General features: G+C 39.5%; 2 protein-coding genes across 4 annotated transcripts; one reads left to right on the top strand and one right to left on the bottom strand.

The window, feature by feature from the left end:
• Positions 1-8,090: 8,090 nt before the first annotated feature.
• Positions 8,091-15,013, top strand: LOC115726290 (tRNA-specific adenosine deaminase TAD3). 3 transcript variants are annotated; one of them, XM_048279334.1, is made up of 10 exons: positions 8,091-8,165; positions 8,250-8,551; positions 8,669-8,723; positions 8,852-8,925; positions 10,260-10,339; positions 11,516-11,598; positions 12,340-12,439; positions 13,214-13,642; positions 14,139-14,248; positions 14,552-15,013. In XM_048279334.1, the coding sequence occupies exons 2-10, from the start codon at positions 8,473-8,475 to the stop codon at positions 14,742-14,744; spliced, it is 1,203 nt and encodes a 400-aa protein (XP_048135291.1). In that variant the 5' UTR covers positions 8,091-8,165; positions 8,250-8,472; the 3' UTR covers positions 14,745-15,013. The 3 variants fall into 3 exon arrangements, with proteins under 3 accessions (XP_048135291.1, XP_048135289.1, XP_048135290.1); XM_048279332.1 differs by having other exon boundaries at positions 8,092-8,165; positions 10,260-10,378; XM_048279333.1 differs by lacking the exons at positions 8,091-8,165; positions 8,250-8,551; positions 8,669-8,723 and having other exon boundaries at positions 10,260-10,356; positions 13,196-13,642.
• Positions 15,014-19,251: 4,238 nt separating this feature from the next.
• On the bottom strand, positions 19,252-21,525 carry LOC115732412 (glyoxylase I 4-like). The gene is made up of 2 exons (XM_030663046.2): positions 21,242-21,525; positions 19,252-19,962 (listed from the first exon to the last, which is right to left on the bottom strand). The coding sequence occupies exons 1-2, from the start codon at positions 21,466-21,468 to the stop codon at positions 19,533-19,535; spliced, it is 657 nt and encodes a 218-aa protein (XP_030518906.1). The 5' UTR covers positions 21,469-21,525; the 3' UTR covers positions 19,252-19,532.
• Between the last annotated feature and the right edge of the window lie 3,090 nt (positions 21,526-24,615).

Raw genomic sequence — 24,615 nt, 5'->3', positions numbered from 1 at the left:
AAGCTAATCTATTTCGACGAAACATCATACCTGACCCCGGTTGTAGTCTATGTTGCCAAGCCCCAGAAACCGTTGAACACTTGCTATTGTTGTGCCCCTGGACATCACAGGTTTGGTCACATCCACTGATAAATATGCCGATTAATCCACGGAGAATAACGCGAATTGAAGAATGGTTAATATACCTACTGCAGAGACCATCACCGAACCAGCCGTTGGTGACCCTCCACCCATCTTCCGTGGCAGATTTGGAAAGCAAGAAATGCGGTGATCTTCCGCCAACAATCACTGAATCCAGAACATACGGTTTACATTGCACATGCTAATAATGCCGGCTATTGCGGATGGCAATCAAATAGATGACTACAAGCAAAAAACCTACCTGAGCAATGGTGGCCTCCTTTGATTGGGACACGAAAATTGAATGTCGACGCATCTTTCCTCTCGGGTGAGATGTCGGGAGTGGTCGCGGGCATTCTACGTGACGAGCAGGGAAATTGTATTGATGGCTTTGTCAAGGATGTCCCAGCCATTGACTCAGAGCAAGTTGAAGCATTGGCCTGTACAGAAGGGGCACAATTCTAGGTGAAACGTCAACAATCTCAAACTGCACAACAATCTACCTCGCAATCTCTTATTATTGAATCTAATTGTGCCAATGTAGTAGGAGATCTCACCTTCATGGCTTCTCTTCCGGCTATTCAACAAAATCCTCAATCGGAGCACAAACCGTCGCTGACCTCATGGCAGACAACTCCCATCCTTCTAGAATGTCTTCATATACTGAGTAGAGTTGGGCTCGCAGCTTCGTTCAGCCACTATTCTAGAGACGCAAACCGAGTAGCCCATTGGATATGTCAAGCCTATAAACGGCAATACTTGCCCAGTAACTGGACCTCCTCTCCCCCTTTTGTACTTAGGGTTTTGCTTTCTTCGGAGGCCCATCTATCTTGTACTTTTCGCCCTCCATGATCAGTAAATATAAGAGAAAGTTGTAGGACCAAAAAAAAAAAAAACGGCGCCAAGTTCTTCGTTCAATCTGGTGTCAAACCTTGACCTGCAAAGATGGTGACTCACAAGCATCGAGCTGCAGCGTTCTCCATCTTTAATTCACTTTGTTGTTCAACCTCATCGTAACAAGGGCACTCGTTGTCTTTCTTGGCCTCTGTTTTCTTCCCCAGCTGGTGGTGAAAATGTTGCAAAAACCGAGAATCCTTGAAGAGGGTAGGCCAAGTTTCAAGTGGGTCGAGGTGGGACCTCATGCTACTGAGGAGCAGAGATTTGCCATATCCAATTTTCCTTTTAAGGTGACAAAAAGGTGTAAGGCGTTGATTAGGCAAATCATATGTTTCGATCCTAAGAGGGTGAGCTTGTCGGATGTTTTGGGTGCTTGGGTGAATATTATGAAGCCCAGTAGAGCCGATTGGCTCGCAGTTCCGAGATAATTGAAGAAGCTGAACCATCCTGCTCATCTTGAGGTACCTCCCCTTGTTTGATTTCGTTGGTTGTTTGTTAGCTATTTAAGCTATGAAGCAGCATCTCTGTCTGTTGGAAGAGGATGAGTTGAAAGATTTTCATGCTATGTTGATGAATTTGATTTTTCGCGTTGAGCTTTAAACTTTTGCTGTTGGAAAGAGCTGAAATTGGTCATCTTGCAAACTTAAGTTTCTGCAATTAGATCAAAATTTTGTGGACGGTGGCCTAGAAAAGAGCCGTGGGAATCTAGTGAACTAGTGATCTTTAGCTTGTGTGAGGAGTGAGAGTTTCTTCTTGACAATGTAGTACATTGTAGTGGATGTCTGTGAGTTTTCGAGGTGCTCTGATTTGTGGATGTGTTTGAAATTGTTCACATGACAATTATTCAATCGTGGGGACCTCACGCTCTGCTAATCTGATTTACGCAATTCACAAAGAAAATCTTAAATTCAACTCATGTATCCTCAGACTGTTTCTTGGTGGCGGAACTTCTCTGTTAGAAGAATCTTTTGAAGCTAATGTTTGTGACTATTCAAAACTAATCCATTGGTATGGAAAGCAAAACAAACTTCAAGATGCAGAAAAAGCTCTTACAGCCATGAAGCAAAGAGGCTTTATCTGTGATCAGGTTATCTTGACTGCTATGGTTGAAATGTACAGCAAGGCTGGGCATTTTGAGCTGGCGAACAAAACATTTGAAGAAATCAAGCTGCTTGGATCGCCATTGGATAAAAGGTCATGTAGTTCGATGGTCATGGCCTACATTAGAGCTGGAGTGCCTGAACAATGAGAGCTTTTACTGAGAGAAATGGATGAACTAGAGATCTTTGCTGGAAGTGAAGTTTATAAGGCACTGTTGAGAGCGTATTCCATGATTGGCAATACCGAAGGAGTTCAGAGGGTTTTTTATGCTATTCAATTTGCATGGATTATTCCAGAAGCTAGGCTATGTGGGCTGCTTATAAATGCCTATGCAACTACAGGACAAAATGACAGGGCCCTCGTTGCCTTTGGAAATATGATGAAGGCTGGTATTGAACCTAGTGATAAATGTGTGGCCATCGTCCTGCATGCATATGAAAGAGAGAACAAAATAGACAAAGCACAGGACTTTCTGATAGATTTGGAGAGAGATGGTATTGTAATTGGAAAAGAAGCATCCGAAAGACTTGCTAGATGGCTCCGCAGACTCAGGGTAGTAGAACAAGTGGAGCTAGTCTTGAGAGAGTATGCAGCTAAGGAAACCAATCATGAACTGTGCACTCCTTAGATAAATTGAAGCTTCTTGGTAAATGGAAAAAAAACAAAAGTCATTTTGTGAAAATGATAACAACCATGAGGAGAGTAGTATTTCTTAGAAATGCCTACTTTAGTCTGTTTCTGTCATCATGGTAATTGTTTCCTAAGTTTCTAGAAAATGGGCGCTTGTTTCTAACTGGCAAATAGAGGCTTTGCTTTTAGTAACTATCTCCTATTGGAGACGTGTCTAATATATTCACACTCTTTTAGAGATGAAATGTCCATTGGTTGAATATTTGCTTTGGCTTTGGCTTTGGCGTTCTGTAGTTCCTTCCCAATCAAAAGCAGTAGCTTCTTCAAGGAATTTGTACTTAGCCATGTTCCCAATTATCGGTGATTCAACAGTTTATTGGAAGCATCAAGTATTTGTAGCTAAAGATTAGCTATTTTCTGTTGATGAGCTGATGAATGATAATGAATGAAGTTGAGTTCTTTGTCCAGTTTTGCTCAGAGAACTAGAGAGGTCTTTGGGACAAAACATCGGCCACGTAAACTTAGAGAAGAAAGTACTTCAAGCAATTTTATCTTGATTTTGACTTCCTATGTCTGCTACTTCACAAACACACCATGCATTATGATTCTCACTGTTCTCATACTCGCTGCTTCGCTATCAGTTCTATTTCTCATTTGCCAATTGACAAACCAATTCCTATATGGAGTCACATGATAGGAACATTCTTGAAACTAGTACTCAATCATGTCCATACGAGCAAACAGTGTCTGACAAACATGTCAATGAATGATACTATACGTGAACTTAGTTCTTGTGAGATTACAATTTTGTCGTGGGTGTACGAGCTAATGCTCCTCGACATGGTTGATTTCTGTCTGCCAATTAGGTCAAGCTCTAAAGAGTGTGCATTTCTTGTAGCAATCAAAGTTCTGGGCCTACTTGTGAAAAGAGAGCACGGTGATGAAAATAAAGGCAACGTGGTAAATTGCAAATACGAAACTTCGTCATCATTTTTGTCCTACTCATTTTTCCTTTCAAGTTCCTTTGCATTACTTTGGTAAATAATTAGACAAGATTTTGTGTGATTTGCAGAAAAGCTCTATTTACGGCCTGATGCTGGGTGAAATGTGGCTGCATATCGGACGGTAAATCCCAAACGCTTATATGAAAGATAAAGGAAGATGGCTACAGAAACAGGTTGAATACAGAGGTTAAGCATTCCTTGTGCATCCCTATGCGTGATGCTCACACATTGGTTCAATGGATTTAATGGAATTTGTTATTTCTCTAGTTCCAGATCGCGGAGGATGAGGAATAGACCTGGGAATCTGATCCCAGACCTGTCGAATGCTAGATCTGGGGTTTCTAATGAGGAGCTAAACTATAATATTTGTAGGACCAAATACAAATGAGTGAGGACAAAAGCAAACGCTTCTTGATCATGTGTTTGTTGTTCATTCGACAGGTGGAAGCTGAAGTCCAATACTTACCGGTGAACTCATTTGTGATCGTGATGTTTCAGGTTGTTGTAGGATTTATTCTTCGAGAGTCAATGCGAGGATCTTATCTCTTAGCTCCTGTTGTTTCAACTGGAGGAGCTTTATTTTGGAGTAACTTTGAAAATGCATATTACCCATTTATAGTATGAAACTGAATTAGTCATGTGATTTCTTTATTTCATTGTTGGTAGCGAATACTATGTTGGCTTCATCTGTTATTTATATGCTGGTCATCTGATGGCTGATGTTGTTCCAAGTAGCCTAGTGTATTCAAATAAATCTCTAGCTCATTTGCTCCTGAGTATGTAAGACTCGTTCTTTGATGTTTTGTACCGTTTGATGTTTGTACGTCTTGGTAGAGTGTACATGGACCAGAATTGCTATAATATACATGAGAACCACCACTGAAAAATAGTAGACAACCTTTGTTGAACTGCCTCAAAGAAAGCTTTCAGGTGATGGAGACTTCTTATCTAACTAAATAAGATGAGAGTATGAACTCCAGATGGTGAGAAGGGTACGGAATCTGGTTTCTAAACTTTTGGCAAATGCTTGCTTTGTGCATGCCATTGGAAAACCTTGTCCACAAACTTGTCTGTAAGGATATTGGAAGTTTTGAAATCACGAAATATCACTGCCCATTCTACTTCCTCAAGTAGAAAAGCAGCGCCCTTTGCAGCATCCAGCGCGAGTGGAAGTCTCTGGCATGTTATCACTAGCTGTGGGAGATGAAAACCCCATGATAAGCAGGCTGCTCTCCGCTGGCACCATTTGGAATACTTTGTGCTGCTCAAACACAAAATCAGCATGTCAGACAAAACAGAGTAACTACCAATTCGGGTCACTTAGATGAACAAGAAGCACCAAGCCATTTCATCTAAACAGGAATTTGAAGATGAACTAGCTAATCTGCCAGATGGATGTGCATGGTTTAAGACGGATAACTATGACAACATACTTCGACTTACAATCAAAGCGATGGAAAAAGATGAGCAGCAAGGAATCCATCTGATCTCTGGATCTAGACTGAACTAATTCTCTGCAATGGCTACAATCTCAAGTGATGTCCTCTTGAGATTTGGACAAAGATTCGGACAATCAGCAATGTTTATTGCTGCCAAATTTGTTGCAATGTGTAAGCCTCCGAAAATGCTATTGAGTTGAGGCAAACGGATCAGAGATAACTTTCTCAACTTGGGGAGGAAGTAGGTACTCGCGTAAACAGAAGCATCCTCACAACTCACTATACTTAACACGAGGGGACAGTCTACGACTTCGAGCTCTTCTAAGCTGTTGAAGTTTTTCAGTAGGCCAGGTGTGAATATGATGGTCAACTCAGGACATCTCAGTAAAGACAAGAGTTTAAGACGAGACAAACATCCTCGATGCAGTGGTCCCTCATAAAAATGCCTCAAGCTCTTCATACGAGCTATGTAAAGATACTCGAGCGATCCGAGAAACCGCCTATCATCCTCTTGGAAACTTTCACTTCTGTCAGCTTCGTTGTCCATGTCAGTTCCGTCAAGAACAATCTGCATGTCAATACACTCCCTAATTATGCAACATTTCAGTTGCTTCATGTTCTCAATCCCAAAATCAGATAGCTTAGAAACATCCATATGGCAGTCTAAACAAAATGCAGTACTGTGTTGAAGCAACTTCTTGATATCAGTGGGGACACCCAGGCCAAATATATACCTCAAGGATCTATCCCAGTGTTCCAGCTCAAATTCAAGATCCACCGGGAGACGATTCATGATGCGCTGGTCGTGACAGCCAACAATAAATTTGAAATATGACAATGATCTAGACACCTTTGGTACTAATTTCCTTAGAAGTTCCACGTGCGGGAAGTAGAGATTAAGCGTGTCCAGCCTCGTCAAGCCGCAAACATCGTCGACCACAGCTTCCACGTCTCTCCCCCACCTCTCGTCCTCCGGGCTTACCTCGATACTAAGCTCTTCTAATTGAGAGAGTGCAGAAATACTGCCCTGAGGAAACAATGTATACACGTTCCTATTTTTTGAGCCACGGCGGCAAAATGTTACTCGTAAGCAAGTAAGCTTTGTTAGCTTCGCGACCTCCTTTGGCACATCCATGATCATACTCCCTTCAAGATCAAGTACCTCAAGCTGCTGAAGTTGTCCAATTTGCGGAGGTAACACAAACAATAGATGGCAATGAGCTAAAAATAGTCTTTTTAGGCGGCTTAACCTGAACAGAGACTCCGGCAAGGTCTTGATCCCAGTTCGGGACAAATTCAGGATTTCAAGAGCCGGCATGTAATCAAAGAAAACTGGACTAATGGCTCTGAGCATGCGATTTCTATTTAGATACAATACCAAGAGATCAGGACACCGAGGATTCTCGGGTAACTCGACCAACTGATTTTCCATCAAGTAAATCTCTACGTAACGCTGCCATTGCATGACCTCCGGCGGCTCCACGAGTCCTAATCCCCCACACAAGAGGACCGGTCTTCTATATTCCGGTGGACTGGATTGGATGTCGTCGGAACATATCTCAAGCTCCTCTGCCTGGTGCGGCAGCTCGAAAGTACCTGCGAGTAAATATCCATTAATTTTCATCAACTACTAAAACATGCGTGCCAAGCCAAACAACACACGGACGTTCCAACCAGAGACCAAACACGTATGACAAAAGTTCGAGGAAATCAAGGAACGCGAGAGGCGTCGGAATCGAATGTTTGAACAGCCGAACCTGAAACCAAACCAGAATCCGAATCGACGGCCTGTGAACCGAATGGTTGAACAGCAGAACCTGAAACCAAACCAGAATTCGAATCAAGGGCTAGCGACGGAAAGCTTGCTCTCGTCCTAATTCTGTGGCTTCTCCTCTGCCCTGTGGACTTCAGCTTGCTTCTGATGTTCCCCATGATCGAACCCCAAAGCAGGAATAAGCAACAACGCACAACTCCTATGTAAAATCGCCGGACGTAATGTTAGGCAAGAACACGTTTGTTAAAAAGGCGCTAATTATCTCGTTCAAATACGTCCGAGCCCGACTAGAATTCTTATCCGTTTTCTCGATTCGAAATTCGATCAAATCGATTAGAATTCAAGATTAATTCAACGATTGATTCGAGATTTAGCTCATTATTTGTCAAACACAATCACAAGCGGATATTACATCTGCGCGTGAAGTTTGAAAAGAGGAGAATGGGACGGAGTCAAATTAGGAGATAGAGCAACAGAGAGGATGGGCTTGGGACTTTGGGAGGAAAATTCGCGAGTAGGAATTCTCTCACATCGTCACTTCTTGCCTGCATATCCCTGCAACATACATTATGTTCGTGCATATCTCAGCATTAGGTCTCGCTCATTAATGAAGAACAACTTAAAAATATAGATTAGCATCCCAAATAGGTTGCATTAATTTACAGGGTTAATCCGTTTTCGATTTCAACTCATAAAATCATCATCATTGTCATTCTGTTATTTTGATTGGTGCATATTGCACGTCATTTGGGTTTCGATATGCTTTCAGGATCTAATTTTGAATTTTCGTGATTAGTGTTGCGTGTAGGTCATGTATTAATTGGGTATTGCACATCATGCATGTCATTGTTTAAGTTAGGAACTCATGCCAATCTACCGGTGCTGATTAGGTTAGGACATACTTAATCATATATAGGTCATGGCTTCACGTAGTCTTTAAGGGATTTAATTTTGCATTCACAAGACAAACAAAAACCTCAAAAAAAAAAAAAAACTAACGTAATGTCTCATTTATGTTATATCTACTGAATTGTTGCATTACTAGAATAGCAGCCGACGAGACAAACAATACTACGGATTGATGATCGACATCAAGAAACGGATATCAGGGGTAATGTGCACCTAATGCGCTCATAATTTGCTCCGAATCGCCTAACTTGGAATATAATATGACTTGTATTATTTAATAATCTTTAAAAAGTGCAAAAATTATCCTTCAAAGAAAATCAATTAACAAACAAAAAAGAGCCACTGTAGTGTAATAACACCTGAACAAAAAATTAGTGGAACGGGCTTGAAAGAGTCTGGGCCGGTTCAGGCCCATAATCAGGCCCAGTTCTCGCTCTCCCCGTCGAGAGAGTCGCGCCGCTTCTTCAACTTTCGGCCGCCGTCGAGCTTCGCGACCACCCGACCACGTTACGATTTCTTGAGTGAAATCGACCACCAACGACTTCCGTGCTCGATCACCTCCTGTTGGGCTGGTGAAGGAAGATAGCCGGGAAGAACGATGAGCGGCGAGGCTGATGCGTGGCGAATCATCCACGTTCCTGGCAGGTCACCGGTTCCTCCTGATCAGCAACTCACAGGTTTCTTCTTTACAGACGACTGACGTATCCTATATTTCCGTGAAATCTCTGGACTTGACTTTTGCTGATGTATTCCGCCTTCGGAATTGGCGTTTTGTTGTGTTTCTTTGCGAGCAGTGAATGTTGTCGCCGCTCAGATTGAGCAGCCGAAGCTCACGAGCACTATCATAAGGTCAGTCTCAAGTGTTTTACGTTGGACATTATGTATTAGGCTCAATCTGCGCTTCTCAGACCTTGCTGTTTCTTATGTGGTTTGATTTTTCACTCAAATTTGGGAGTCGATCTTTGGTTGTTGGTTAGGCGTTTGAGTCAAATTGCGCCATTGGAGGACCTACATCACGTGAAGCGGGTGAAGAAGCAGTGTCTCGAAGGAGGTACATTCTGGGTTAATGAGCATATCGGTGTTATGTGGTATCTCGTTTTGTTACTGGTGTGATTGATCACTTAATGATAACGGCATTGGAACATCATTGTTTCTTGCATCTTTGAAATTGAGAAACAATTTTTTCTGTGCACGTTGATTTGGAATACTAAGATGGAAATCATAGGTGGAGCTTCACTCATCCAGATTGGAGCTTTACTCATAAAGTGTGCATTAGAGCATGTGCTTAACTAGGTCTTTCTATTGCCTTTAGTTCATGGGTTGCCCTTTAAAAGTTTAAAAGATCATTGCAATGTTGCTGTCTTCATGCGAGGGTCGTTAACAGGAACAATTTCATGCAAAGAATTAAATGCCGTTGTTTGTACTCACGCGTGGAGTTCTTGATCAGAAATCAGTCCTGTGTATTTACTGCTCTTTAAGTAACATAAAAGAGGGAATAGATTCTTCTGACCCCATGCGTGTCAATTGTCATCAGATTGAAGACATTATGTCTGAACTTCTAAGCCCCAAAGCTATGAGAAAGCTTTTTCTGCATTGGAAGCACCGTAAGTCATTAACTTGAGTATAGCAAGTCAATCAGCATTAGATATTTAAAGTCATATGCATGAAATCAGTGTAATTCCTCTACAAGAGACCTTCTCCCAAGCCACACTAAGAGTGATGAAGCTGCGGTCTTCGGTGGATGGTTAGCTTATGTTGTGGGGTGAATGAGGGGTGCTCCTTACCTCTGCCAGTCTGCATGCATATCCTAAATTTTCTCCTTGTGCTGCTGGAAATTCTTTGGAGGGACTAATACGGAAAACAAAATGCCTGATTCAGGATGATTATTTTCTGCTGAAACTCAAATGCTACCATTGGCTTCTGGTCTTTAGCTTGTTTTCTAATATGCATCAGCTATGCAAGGCGTTGAAAAACTTGATGAACAATTATGAAAATAACCTATATCGCTTGTTAATTTAAGTGCACAGTTTTCTGTTTTTCCCTTAATCAATCATGAAAATTGATTGAATAGGATTACAATACCTGTTATGTGCACATGATTTGCAGAAATAGGATTGAAAGATCAGAAAGTTGAGAAAACAAAGAAACCAAACAAAAACAGTGACCCACTCAATATAAGGTAATTTGCTTTTGAGGATGAACGGGTAATTGTCTCGAAGAATCTTCTAATTATTTCCTATGCGAGGTCCGTTTGATGGAGACCGGGGATTGGTTTTCGTATTTTTTTCAAGAAATCATCGTTTACCTACCCAGCTTTTCAACGATTCTTTAACTGGTTTCCTATGGAATTATTGAACTGTCTGGTTGTTGTAATGGTTTTGACAGCAAAAGTTCAGCTATCAGTGATCTTATGTCCGGCTCCTGAAAATGGCGATTTTGATGGAATTCCATGCGACGTGAAGGATGTAATTACTTCTTATCAGTTGAGTCCTTTTGTGGCAAAAGTGGGTTGTTTTCTTGTTAACATTTCATGTTGATTTTCCCATATTTTACTTTATCTTCAATAACTTGTAGAGAGAACCATGGCTTTGACAAGTTATGGTATCCATGAGTGTTGATGTTTACTTACGGAGTATGTTACACTACCATGAACAGTTAGCGTATTTGACATATGTTCATTCCTTCTCTCTTCTCACATTTTCCAAGTTCTTGAAAATTTTATTTCACGAATGCTCCCTCATTTATTTTTGACCGTACAACTCATTTAAGTAATTAGTGCAGATCGGGTGATATGTCTGTGTCAAACTGTCATTTAGAAAAGAGTTCTTTCACAATGATTTCCTTTCTGCTGCTTTAGGAGGTATAGTTGTGTTTATGACCAAAGTGGGCAATTATGGGCTTTGCTTGGGAATTTCTTTTGGGCTTTGTAGATTTTCTTCAATGCTCTATAGGTTATTTCTGCCAAAGAGGGCTTCTTGGTATAGGTTGTTGTACACGAATATTGTTTGCTCTACTATGTCCCTGCATTAGTGAACTGTACTTTCAAGTGAATAACAAGTGAATAAGTAGTTGGAACATCTTTACTGATTGATCGTTATGATGCATCAGTAAACACCTGCATTGTCAATGGCATTAGATTCTTGTAAGATGGCACTTCACTGGCTGGATAGGATGTTACTGTGTATGTAGATCAAATTGGCTTTCAAATCCTGAATTTAAACAATTCCATCTCTTGAATTTTTTATCCTTTTTCATGTCCATAATGTAAATTGATTTTTTAAGTTCATTATGGCATGAAAATAAGCTATGTTTATAGGCCAGACTAAAGAGGGGATCGGATATCCCATATCCTACCTAATGTTAGGTGGAAGAGTGTATCTTTCTCAAATTTTCCATAGTGCACAGATGATTTGATATTATGAAAGTCTATCAGTTGTAAATAAAATTCTAAAGCTTTATCTGCTGCATATCATACTTATCTGATTCTATATATACTTGTACATTCAAATATGCTTGCAAGAAGATACACTGCATAAGAACTCCCTGTAACATGTAACCTGAAAATGGCGTCATTTCACTTCACTATGTGATGACAAAGTGGGATTTTCTTCTTTATACTTATTCGCCCTAATTGGTGATAGGTATGCAAATATGCTGCATCGTCAAAGGAAGAGTGGGTAGAACAGTGCAAGCTATGGCCCACCTCATTCCATCCGCCAACCTAGTACGTCACTTTTAAATTATCCCATCAGTAATGGTAACGCATGTTCGTGTCCTAAGATCAACATATTGCCGTCATGTTTTAGGACATTTTTGCAGTTTTAGGATATTTGCATCTGCATGTGCAGATGTCTCTGATTCTAATGTTGTGTCAATTAAAGGAGCCGGTGAAGGTGGTTTTTCCGGGATAACTTCCTTATGAATTTCAATATTCTCTTGGGCAGCTCTGGGTGTTCATTTTATACTTTTACCTCCTTCAGAATATATTTCCAAGCATAATAAGTTGGAAGTTGGAGTCCGAAAACCAAAGACTTACAAAAAGTTGCAGTTTAAGTGCCCATCTCAAATTTGATAAGCTTTCTCTTTAGAAAGTTAGGATGTGATTGATTTTACTTCGTTCAGCTGGGTTATATCAGTTTTGGTTGCATCTGTCTGAGAGGAGTTAACCAGAGATGTTACTCTCAAGAAATAACTGATCAAGCCATCTCCATCATGCACAATGGCTGCTAATGAATTATGACTCCAGAGACCTGTTATTCTCTGTCACCTTTTGCAATCAAACTTAAGTCTCACTTCTTTGCATGACGCAATTCAATGGAGTTTGTGCTAATCTTTGTCCTTTGTTTTCGCATTTCCATCACAAGGAACTATCTGTTCCTCTATATCCATGTGTATTATGTGAAGTTTTCCATACCCTATGTCAATACTGATTTGTTCTCTTGACTTCTGATTTTCCTCATAGCAGCAATATCAGTGGCATAACTGGGTTTAGTGAAGAAGACTCGCGATCAGTTGTAAGTTTTATGAAGTATGCTCTGGAATTGGCGAAATCTAATGGTAGTGTGGTAAGTGTTCGGGTATGCCCTTGACTTGTGATTAATGAATGTAACTTTGATTTCTTCAAGTTCGCAGCTAATAATATGTCAGACTAGTCAAGATCTGAGAGGTCTTGGATATGAGTCCTACCTTGGCCTCCCCATCTTACCAAATTTAAAAAAATAAAAAATAAAAAAATCCTCTTATACATAACAATCATTTCTTTCCGAGGGTTATACTGCTTTCACAATTTGTGAGACAACTTGGCATGCTCTAAGGCCTTCCTTTTGTCCTACTTTCTATTATTCTTTGAATCGGTATTCTATGAAGTAAAGCCCATCCACGTACATGTTGGATGAGTATCATTTCTAACTGCTCATGTATTTGCACTTTCAACATTTTTCCCTTCAAACCTTAGGGAGTTCAACATAGCTCGCAGGGAATCATTTTGGGTTCAACGAAGAAGTGAGATTTACTACTTGTAATTAACTTGACAGGAATGTGAATTTTTTATGTGAAAGTCACGTCTATCGACTTTTGGACCAAAAAAAAAAAAGGAAGAAATCTGTTTTATAATAGTGGAGAACAATCTGATCATTTCGAAGGCTGGGTCCTTTAGATAGTTATCCCTTGAAATGTTCATGCATAGACATAGCAAAATGGAGGATTCGGGAAGGAAATGTAGCACTTCATGTTGCTTCCCAGTCATGCGTCCAATTTTGTTTTAAGCTGGTGTGGGAACCTCTTAGGTTGTGGAAATTGCAAAAATTCTGCTTTTGTTACAGCATTCTCTCGTCCTACAGGTGGTCAATGCTGCAGCAATTGTAGATCCTCTATCTAATCAAGTGATTGCAAGGGCATGTGATGAAGTCTGCTCTTGGCATACTCCAAAAAAAGAAGTTGGTACTGATTCCACCAAATCTTCTGCTGACATGACTCGATGGATAGAACATGAATTATGTCTTCAATGCTGTTCCTCAGGTGGACCAGAGCAAGTTGAGACATCCATTTCTTGTCTACATCCTCGGGGGTGGGTAGATGAACAGACTCGTGGGAGCTCTTTATTTTGGCACCCATTGCGACATGCTGCTATAGTGGCCATTGAATCATCTGCTGCCAGGGACAGACGCTTATTCCCCGGTGTGAGACATGAAGATGAAGCTACCAAAGAGGAGTGTATTCTATCTTCTGCAAAGTCTCAAGCAAAAAGACGGAAAACTGAAGGCACTGACGTAAGCTTTTCCTTTACATGTGAAGGAAATCCTGGCAAAACTGTCCAGCATGACAATGGCATCTAGGTTTCAGCTGTTTCTTTGTTTTGAAGTGCATGATCTTTTCTCAACATTTGTGAATATCATCATACTGGTTCATCTGTTATTGGTCAACTCAAAGTCCTATTAGCTCTCAGATGGTTGGTTGGGTGGATGTCATAATCATCCCTTAGTCAATTTCATTGTCTCAATAGACTTGCTAAATGTCAAGTCTGTATATACGATGATTATAAAGTGAATACCTTTTGATGACAATGCTTACTCAACCAGTCATACATGCACTTTCCACTGAATAACTAGTTGGCACTAAAGATGAGATGTTCAAGGATTATTTGGCATTGAAGATATTGAGCCAACTCTTGCATTTGATTCTATAGCTTGATTCTTTGCTTCTTCTTTGCATTCAATAAGACAATATTTCGGCTTGGCACTGACATCTATATAATTGGAAATCCAGGTTGGCAATGATGACAAAAATGATGATGCTCATGGAAAAGGTGATCTCTGTAGTAGGCCGTATTTATGCACTGGCAATGACATCTACCTTGTTTGGGAGCCATGCACAATGTAAGTTAAACAAATCAACTGCAACTGTCTGGTTTGGTGCACGTGCAGGCAATTTGTCTCATTACCCTTTCCCCGAAATTTCTGAGATCCTGCCTCAGACAGTAGTGGTTCTTTGCACATGCACTTTTCATTCCTGTCCTCTTTCTAGATTAGATATTTTTCACATTTGAGATCTGGATAAAAAAACCATGGAGAGTTGCCTTTGATTTGGCACAACAAGCGTTAAAGAGTTGTAGATTTTCTCAAATGGAGTGATGAATTTCTTGATATTGAACTTTTCTGTTGCACTTCATTTTGTTTAAGGTGTGCGATGGCACTTGTGCATCAGAGAATCAGGCGTGTGTTTTACGCATTTCCAAATCCGAGTGCGGGAGCGTTGGGCAGCGTTCACCGGCTACAGGGGGAAAAAAGCTTGAATCATCACTACGCAGTGTTCAGGGTTGTGGGGCCACAGGATATCCTCAACAAAGCCAAAACATCGATATCTGGGAGCTGAAGATGAGAATGTTGACTTGAGGATGCCTCAAATTTTGCAGGAAGAAGATAGTAGGTAGATTGTACCGTGTTGCTTATCATCTTGGTCATCAGATTTTGAACCTTTTTTTTTTCCTGTACCTTGTTCGAGTTATGTATTGCATTTAGATGTCCCTATTTAAGTTATAGATATTCCACAGTTAATTACGATGTTGGCCAAGTGCTGTATTCTTATCAATACTGGAATAAAATATACAAAGCAAGGAAGTAGAGTGATGGTATTGGTTGGGACTGGCCAATCATCTGGAGGACTGGCTAGATGATTTGAAGACTAGGGGGCGGCAACTTGCGAGCATAGGTTTTGGTTTCGGTCACTGTCTCCTTTCGGTGATGAGCATGTGTTGCTCAGCATGTGTTGCTCAAGCCCATTAGCATGTATGTTGTGGCCCCTTGACCCTTTTTTGGGATGTCTTGTTGAGCTGAAATGGCCATTAGCTTGAAATACCAGATTATTTTTGCCATAGTAAACGGGCTTCAAGCTTGTAGGGTTAAGAGTGACTTAACAATAGCTGGCTTAGTTACAAATTTTTGGTGGGAGAATTTCTTCATTGGACTGCTTGGGGAGTTATTATCGATGTCGACTGTGGATAGGTTATTAGGGCAAGGTAGATGACGAAAGTGATTATCAGATTTTCAATTTGTGTTACCAATTGCATTTCGATAATTGCCGATGCGGGCATATCAGCCTCTAAGAGGTGTTATCACCACAATAGGGCCAACAGCGGCTGCTATTGGTGTGGATTTCATCCTCGCCGACTGCTATCAGCCGCTACTTTAAACCATGGCTCTAAATAGCTCGGCAAACAATTGGTGTTCAATACTTCAATATCCCATCTCATGTGCAAACTCAAACAAAATCATATGCTGAATGCACCTTAGGAATAAGACAGAAAATCTCTCGCTCGGGATGAAATATTAAATGGCGCATGAAGAATTGAAAGTTGGCTCTAATACCCAATTAAAAGTCCTATTCGAAAGATTTTAGTTATCAAAGTGAGATACTTCAACATTATATGTTGCTTGTTGCTCTCTAAATATGCCGTTAAGCCCAATAGGAACTTTGCCAAGTTGCTCTCGGAGGCTCTCTTTGATGGCCAGCGTCCTTAGGAGTGATCTTTGTTCCCACAGTTTTATTTTGGTAGTGTTAGTTTGGCGAGTGACTAAGAATTATTTTAGTCTATATCAGGAGACCAGGTAGACGAACTGAAGATGATGTGGTGAAGCTCGTTGAGGATTTGATTGATTGCCTGGTATTATTTTAGTTTGTATCAAGAGATCAGGTAGATCCATTACTTTGAGGGCCAAGCCTGCGATAATGAAATAAAAACAGAAAAGAAAAAATAATGGAAAATTGGCCGCACCATGTAAGACGGCTAGTCCCACTTAAGATACTTCCGCCTAAAATTGACCGGAATGACTTAATTGGTAAATTATCAAAAAGTTTATGACTAAATTTGTCAAATTAAAAGGTTTATAATTGAATTGGCATTTTTTTTTTTTTTAATCGAGATCCACAGTTTAGGGCAAAATTTGCCAAATTAAAAGGTTTAATTGAATTGGCATTTGTACAACATGTTTAGAACTTTTTTTTTGGTAATCCTCCTTCATCTCCGGAGAGAACTAGTAGATTGCTACTAGCATCTGGATAATAATGTAATGTTGTGGACAACGAACCTTATTTGTCCTTATTATTGACGTCTTTCCAAAAAGATGGTAGGGCTTGGAATCATATTTACCTAAAGAGTGTGCATATTTGATAGCTCAGATTAGCTCACAGAAGAAGTGAGATTTATTTGTTGTAATTAACTTGATAGGAATGCGACCTTTTCATGTGAAAGTCACGTTCATGGACTTTTGAACCAAAATGCAAGAAAATAGTCGAGAACAATCCGATCACTTTGAAAGCTGGGGGCCTGGGGCCTTTCAGACAGTCATCCCTTGAAATGTGATGATGTCTGCTCTTGGCACACTCCAAAAATAGAAGGAGGTCCCGTATGTTGTAGTTCCACCAAAATCTCCTGCTGACATGACTGGATGGACGAAACATGAATTGTGTCTTCAAAGCTGCTCCTCAGGTGGTCCGGAGCAAGTTGAGACATCCATTTCTTGACTACGTCCTCGGTGGTGGGTAGATGAACAGACTCGCAGGAGCTCTTCATTTTGGCACCCGTTGAGACATGCTGCGATAGTGACCATTGAATCATCTGCTGCTAGGGACAGCCGTTTAGGGCCGTTTGGTAAGGCTCATGTTTCTCTTATTCATGTTCTTTTGTTCCCGAGGACGGAAATTGTTTAGCAACGTCAGTTAATTTTTCTGCTCCCAGAAATAAATTTGGAGCAGAAATAAAAGGTAAAAAAAAAGTCTAGTTCCCTATACCCAAGAACAGAATTACAAAAAAATCATTTTTGTTTGGGAATTGTTCTCGGGAACAAAATTGTTACCAAACATATCCTTATTCCATGATGTGAGATGTGAAGATGAAGCTACCAAAGAAGGGTGTATTCTATCTGCCGCAAAGTCTCAAAACTGACGCCACTGGCCATGACATTTACCGTGTTTGGGAGCAATGCACAACACAAGTCAAACAAATCAACTGCAACTGTCTGGTTTGGTGTATGTGCAGGCTATTTGGCTCATTACCCTTTGCCCAAGATATCTGAGATCCTGCCTCAGACAGTAGTGGTTCTTTGCACATGCACTTTAGATACCTGTCCTCTTTCTAGATTCGTTATTCTTTGCATTTGAGATCTGGATAACATAACATGTAGATTTTCTGAACTAGAGTGATGAATTTCCTGATATTGAGCTTTTCCGTTGCATCTCGTCTTGTTTAAGGCGTGCGATCGCACTTGTTATCAGATAATGAGGTGTGGGTTTTACGCTTTTCCAAACCCCGAGCGCCGGAGCGTTGGGCAGTGTTCACCGGCTACAGGGTGAAAAAAAAAAAAAGCTTGAATCATCACTATGCAGTGTTCAGGATTGTGATGCCACGGGATATTCTCGGCTAAACCGACACATCGATATCTGGGAGCTGAGGATGAGAATGTCGAGTCGAGGATGCCTCAGATTTTTCTCAAAGAAGATAGTAGGAAGACTGTATAGCGTTATTTATCTGCCTGGTTATCAGATTTTCGACTTCGTTTTCCCCTTTCTAATCTTGTTCGAGTTATGTATTGCATTTAGATGTGCATATATAAGTTTTATATATTCACAGTATTTATAAAGTTCACCCTCGTGCTGTATTCTTCTGAATGAGAGAATGCAATATACAGAGCAAGGAACTAGAGAGATGGTATTGTAATTGGGAAAGAAGCATCTGAAAGACTTGCTAGATGGATTGGAAGACTAGGAGCGGGGACTAGCGCATATAGGTTTTGCTTTTGGTAGACCTGTCAAATAGGTAAATTGAGTTCGGTTTGGATCATGTCATAAATGATCCGATCCAAATTAATCCATTAACCCGTTTATGACCTATTTATATATAGTGCAAATTCTTCAACCCATACTCAACCCGACCCATATTGCTAAAATACTTCCATAAAAAAATTTATTTCTTATAATTTTTTAAAATATATATTACAAAACATTGGACAATTTTTATAATTTTTTTAAAAAATATTATGAATTTCTTATTTTTAAATTTTTAATTTCTTAAAATTTTTTTCGAAGATCGGGGAGGGTCACCGTCCGACCCTCGCCAATCACAGGTAAGGACCAAGAAGCTCTTGCCATAGATCAATGAGGGCTTCGCGGCCCTTGCCTTGTGGCGAGCAAGGGTTAAGCAGCGACCCTCGCCAAATTATACAAAAAAAATAATAATAAATACCAAATAAAAATAAAAATTATAAAAAAGTATTCAAAAGGATGACATATTATGAATGGCTTGACTCAACTAATAATTTTCATAAGCTAAATGGGTAGTAAATGAGTTTAGGACAAACCCATTACAACCCATATATAATTTGGTTTACAACACAAACCCATTTATTAGAACATGACTAACCCATTTATGGCCCATCTCATTGAATATGGGTTAAAAGTGGGTTTTCAATCCATTTTGATGCCTCTAGATGTGCGGATGTTGCTCAGCCCCATTATCATGCATGTTATATGGCCTCTTGACCCTTTCTTGAGATGTCCCATTGAGTTGAAATGTCCAATTCCTTGAAATTTCTCTTTGGCTCGGGCAACTTCTTTGAAAGACCCAATCTGTAACTTATTCGAAAAGTTCATGATCTCTGTCGTTACATTTCATTGTAATAATGTATCTCTGCTCTTATAAGATCTTTCGAACCATTTATGAACTCAAGTTTTTACAGCTAGGCAATTCTCGCTGATTATAGCTTGTGTACGTCTGTCGTTTTATTTAGTTTTTGCAATGGTTGGTGAGTTTGGTACCGGAACTTCCCCCCAAAGGAGCGCCAATATTCATGAGTTCGATCAGAAGTTACAGCAATACAAGAATAGATGAATATCACTTATAATTTGAAGCTACAATAATGGAATCGACAAACCCTAGGGCACAAAATAAAAGCTTATGAAGCTTTAGCCAAAATGGGGATACACGACAGACACTACTAATTGAAACAAAGATCGAATTTGCGTGTACATTTTCAGACTGTGGCACATGTCCTTATTTTTCAAATCTTTACACTCACTTTGCAACCTGCACTGAGAGAGACTTGGCAAATTCTATACACAAAAGGGTTCCTTCGAATTTCTCGGCAAAATTCGCTTCGGCATCGAATCCTAGATTGAGATGTCGAACATGTTCTTCACCAAGTTGTCCATCATCTGATTCGCGACTTCTATGGCGCATTGCAAGTCCAAACTCCGATTCTCAAACTTACCATACAGTGCGGACGGCGACGGGTCCTTGCTGGTTTTGGGGAGCTTGAGAGGGCAGGAGGACAGGGGAAGGACCGGCAAGTTGTCGCAGTTGCAGATCTCGATCATGTAACCGTCCGGGTCGTGGAAGAAGAGCTGATCGACCTTGACGCCGCCTTCCTCGACGACCGCGGTCACGTACTCCATGTTCATCGCTTCGAGCTTCTTCATCACGAGCTTCATGTCGGAGCACTGGAAGGAGATGTGGTTGTCCTTGGGATTTATCGCCCCTTTCTTCGTCTGAACATCGTCCGCTTCAAGCAAATGGATGCCAATGCCATAGTTGAAGAGCCTGCAAAGGACAAGGCCAATCTCCTTATCAAGCATACAAATGCTATTCATAAATCGAAGTTCAAAAAACTAAGCATCTACTAAAAACAAGAACTGCCTCAAAGAAGCAATCAAGGTGATGGATTGTAGGTTCACCCTTATTCAATTAATTGAAGTGAGAGTGTCATTTCAAAAAGAGTTGGTGGGAACTGGGAAGTAGACCCAATTTGGTAATACCAAAATTTTGGATTACCACCTAACCCCAGCTCTAAAACCAAAGTTTTGTTAATGGGTTTTCTTTGATAGACTTATTACATGGTTAATTTAAAAAATTTGTGTAGGTCATTATCTCAAAAAGTGTTTAATCGTTTCTCATTTAATATTATTTTAACAGATGCCTCGAAGAAGTAAATTCGGTTGAGGACGCTTATAAGAATCTTAGTTTTCCTCTTGTGCTTTTTTTAAATGCTTTGCTCCCGAAAGGAATTAAACTAAATGTGTCCCCAAAAAAATAAATTTCTGCAATGATTGTCTCGCCAGCACGCGTGGGGCTCTTTGTTAAGTTTAAAAGAAACCTTATTTTTTTTCGAGAAAAACAATGATAGCACCTCAAAACGAGAAAACCCTTATCACCTTTTCTTCTTCTTCTTTTTTTCTTTCACACTACCCAAAAGCACTTTTGAAAGGCTGCTACAATAAAGAGGGAACAAGCTGAACTAGCACTAATCAAACAAAAGTTAGGCTAAAATGTTTGATAGCATGAAAGCCTTCTATAGTTCCAAAGGTGTTTGATGATGTTGACCACATGGGATTGAATTTCTTTGGAATCTCTCAAAGCTATAACTTAAAAAAAAAAAAAAAAACCACATACACACACAAATAATTTGATTTCAAAGATGACAAAAGGTTGTGTTCCTTCATAAAGATTGGAATTTGGAAGAAAATGAATTTCAAAATGTAAGTTGAGAGGCTCATTTCAAAGATCCATAGTAAAATTCGAGTGAAAAAGGCATGGAAGGATTCATGTGGACTCCCTCCAATCATGTCCAAGTAAAGATCGGAACGATCCGAGATCTTTATGCTTAAGTGGGTCATATTCGCTTTCCCGACACCGAAGCTCAGACCGCACTAAAGTTTCGCGTCCGATCGGACCTATCGAAACCCGCAAAATGAAATGCCACGCCGAAGACCGTGGGCGAGTACGGCCAAATTCCTACCCCGGTCCGACGCGGTATTGTTTTCAAAGCACTACTGATTGGGCAGCAAAGGACAAAAAGGTAAGGTCGGGACAGGGATTTTACCAAGCGCCTTCGAAGTCGAAGGAGGAAGGGCGTTTGATGAGGACGAAGCCGAGGACCCGCTCGTAGAACCTCACGGACTCGGCCACCGACCGGCACACGAACGACACGTGGTTCAGCGACAGCAGCGGCAGCTTCGGCTGGTGCCCCGACGCCGGCGTCGAGGGGTACGAGGGTTCCGGCAGCCATCTCTGGATCTCCTGGTCCGCGCTCACTATCTCTTTCCCCATTCTCTCTCTTTGTCTCTCTCTGCAAATGATGCCAAGTCTTTAGGAGTTTGGTGAGTGAAGAGAAGATATGAAATGAGTGAGGGAGGAGGGAGGGCTTATATAAAGGCAGAACCCGCACAAGTCGGATTCCCATGGCCTTGTAATTAAAAATAATAATAATAATAACATAAGAAATATCTGTCAATTGTCATCACCCAAAAGAAAAAACAAAAAAATTGCAAAAATATACAGTAATAATGTGAGCCCTTTCAGCATATTTCTTCCACAAAAAAAAAATGTCATTTTTGTCATAAAGTGATAAATTGAGAAGGGTTTGTTTCTTTTAACTACAAAATTGAGAATAAGTCTTAAAGAATCAATGAGATTAGGTGATTCATCTTTTTAATGCAAGGGAACATAGGACTTGTTCAAAAATAAAAACAGTGAAATTAATGCATTCCTTACGAAATTGTCGCCGGAGGAGGTTTCTCATTTAAATATTCTAAAACCTTTCTTTCGATCTAATTATTTTTCCTTTTTCGATTTTCAAAAGTTACTGATTTCACTTTCTACCGTAAATGGTAACATAACAACCCTAATTTTCTTATGTATGAGATAATTTTATACTCGTAAAAAAATTCATGAAAATTCGACAGTCCTTTTCGGTGGCATCTCTTTTCTTTGAAAGGGAGAGAGACCGAGAATTCAAGTTAAGTATCGACGATTTCGACAGAAAAGGAAAACTGTGTACAACAATTTGTTTTCTGATTTTTTTGGTGCTTGAATGCCGGTAAATTATTCAACGACTGAAACAACAAGCTTAAATTTGAGGAAAAATGACTTCCCTTTCTAATAAGAGGGAAATTGATTTCCTCAAACCACCAAATAAAAGAAAACTAACCATTGTCTTTGAGAATGATTGTCATGAAAACTATTTTCTTTATCATAAAGTTTTGTTGACATAAACACACCCTAATAGAAATCGATGCTTCAAAAGTGAGTTATTTAATTTTTTTATTTTCAATATGTGTAATTATGTAGAATTATGCCTACATCCTTTGATACGTTATATTGGTCAATAAAGAAATAAAAGTAACCAAATAATTCAAATCTATCCATACCACTTTCTCCACTTCATTACGAATCAATGGTAGTTTGAGGTCGGACCCATACAATTCGGGCTTGTTGTGCATTATTGACTGCATTAGACAAAACGTTTCACGAAGCGAAGCATCGAGAAAGATCAAACATTAAATAAGTAAATAAAAAATTAACTTTCCTTAAGTAGCCTCCAGCTACTAATTACAGCATCCTTTTTATTTTAATCGTAGTCCCGAAGTTTACCGATGTGAATCCAACCCTTTTCGGCTTTAGATTAAAATAATTACCATTTAATTATGTGAAACTTCTGAACATTCTAATGATCACATTCCCTTTTTTCACTAATTTAATCTTTAAAGTATGTTTAAAAAGTTTTTGTTGTGGTCACGGGCCGGCGATCAACCTCGCTTTTACAATTATTGTTGTATTTAGGTTACGTGGTGACAGCTCGGATTACCCTTGTCCCCCTCTAAAATGACTCGATAATAAAGACAATGCAAAAATAAAAATAAAAATTAATGCCACCCAAAACCTAATAATGTCCACCCTAATACGAATACTGTCACGTCAATTTCACAAACATTTTTTGGAAAATTGTCCAATCAATCCTAAAAGATATTTGAATAGATATTAATTCAGTCTTAAACCATTCAATTTGTAAATTCAGTCATAGACCTTTTTTGTGAACTTTCAATGTAGTTCTTTTGATTAATTTTTACGGGGAATTGCTGACGTGGCGGTCCAGTATCGTGGCACGATGTCATGTCGAAAAGTTGATCGGGATGATTATATTGAAATTTCTAGCAAAAATTGAAAATTAAATTAGCAAGATTGAAAAGCATAAAATTGAATTGGCATCATATAAAATGGGTTAAGCACTTGACCTACGTACGCAGCACATACATCCTTGCAAAACATATATATCAAAAGCATATAGAAAATATATATTTTTTTTTTTACCATGTTGGTTCCCGATATAAGTTTAGGAGTTTTGGTGACACATGGACGCTTATGACAACACTTGTGGAACAAAAATCCATTTAGTTACATAACTTCATTTTTCTATTTCTAAAGGTTTTTTTTTTTTTTTTGCTCCAAAAGTAATTTTGGAGCCACTTGAAAAAGTAAAAAAAAAAATTACTTCTCTCCAAAAGTAGAAAAATCAACTTTTGCTCATAAGCAAAAGTAAAAATCAGCTCGGAAGTCATTATAAAAAAAACAAAACAAAACAAAAATTCGACTCAGAAGTGGTGTCATGCACGCCCTAAGTTGGGGACATTGGTGTTATAGTGGGTCTAATTTATAATTTTTTAGGGCATTTTTCCAAAAAGAAAGAGAAAAACATAAAAGCCATTTTCTTGCCCCCAAAAAAATTAAAAAATAAAAAATAAAAGCCATTTTGTATTGGAGCTATAGTAGGTGAAAATGGAGACGACGAATGTGTAGGGACGGACCGATGATCATTATACCGTGTTGGGTTCCACTTATCACACTCTCCCACTTTTCACTTTATTGTTATTTTTATTTTTCTCATTATTTATTTTTGAGGTAATAAATTAATAAATATATAGTGGCCGTGGCGATCCTATCCACACCGAGCTCCTAACCACGTGGTCTTTTTCAAAGGCACGTGCGCCGCGCTGCCTTCGCTTATTTCGTAAACGTTTTTTGTCTGCGACAAAATTTGGGCTCCCTTGTTTAATTTATTTCACTTTAATTTGACTTTTCATGTTTTTCTGGGCCTTCACATTATTTCTTGTTCAAGAACGTGGATCGGACGTGTAAATTAGCCGTGGATCGCGTTTTGGGAGCCAGATTTGAAGAAAATGAATTAAGATTGGGAAAATCTTTTAATTTTGCCTAAAAGCTCTCTTTCAATTCGGAAAATCTACTAAAATCCCTAATTTTTCCCCTAGGATTTGGGTAGATTTGTGACTAGCGTACAAGTTTGCGATTTTTGTTACGCAAAAATTAATTTATGATAAATATGATATTGATATATCAATTTCAGATTTTTTTGCAGTGATAAATCTTAAATTTCTCCCTAATTTCTGGCAGGCCTGTAAA

This window comes from Rhodamnia argentea, chromosome 5 (assembly GCF_020921035.1).
Source record: "Rhodamnia argentea isolate NSW1041297 chromosome 5, ASM2092103v1, whole genome shotgun sequence".
Taxonomy (NCBI): Eukaryota; Viridiplantae; Streptophyta; class Magnoliopsida; order Myrtales; family Myrtaceae; genus Rhodamnia; species Rhodamnia argentea.
This window is presented reverse-complemented; position numbering and strand designations above follow the sequence as displayed.

Bases quoted from the DNA above. Each gene is read 5' to 3' on its own strand.
- LOC115732412 (XM_030663046.2), bottom strand. From the start codon at position 21,468: ATGGGGAAAGAGATAGTGAGCGCGGACCAGGAGATCCAGAGATGGCTG. The intron at 19,963-21,241 runs GTAAAATCCCTG...TGTCCTTTGCAG, and splicing joins TTCGACTTCGAAGGCGCTTG to GCTCTTCAACTATGGCATTG.
- LOC115726290 (XM_048279332.1), top strand. From the start codon at position 8,473: ATGAGCGGCGAGGCTGATGCGTGGCGAATCATCCACGTTCCTGGCAGG. The intron at 8,724-8,851 runs GTCAGTCTCAAG...GTTGTTGGTTAG, and splicing joins CTCACGAGCACTATCATAAG to GCGTTTGAGTCAAATTGCGC. The intron at 8,926-10,259 runs GTACATTCTGGG...TGGTTTTGACAG, and splicing joins GAAGCAGTGTCTCGAAGGAG to CAAAAGTTCAGCTATCAGTG.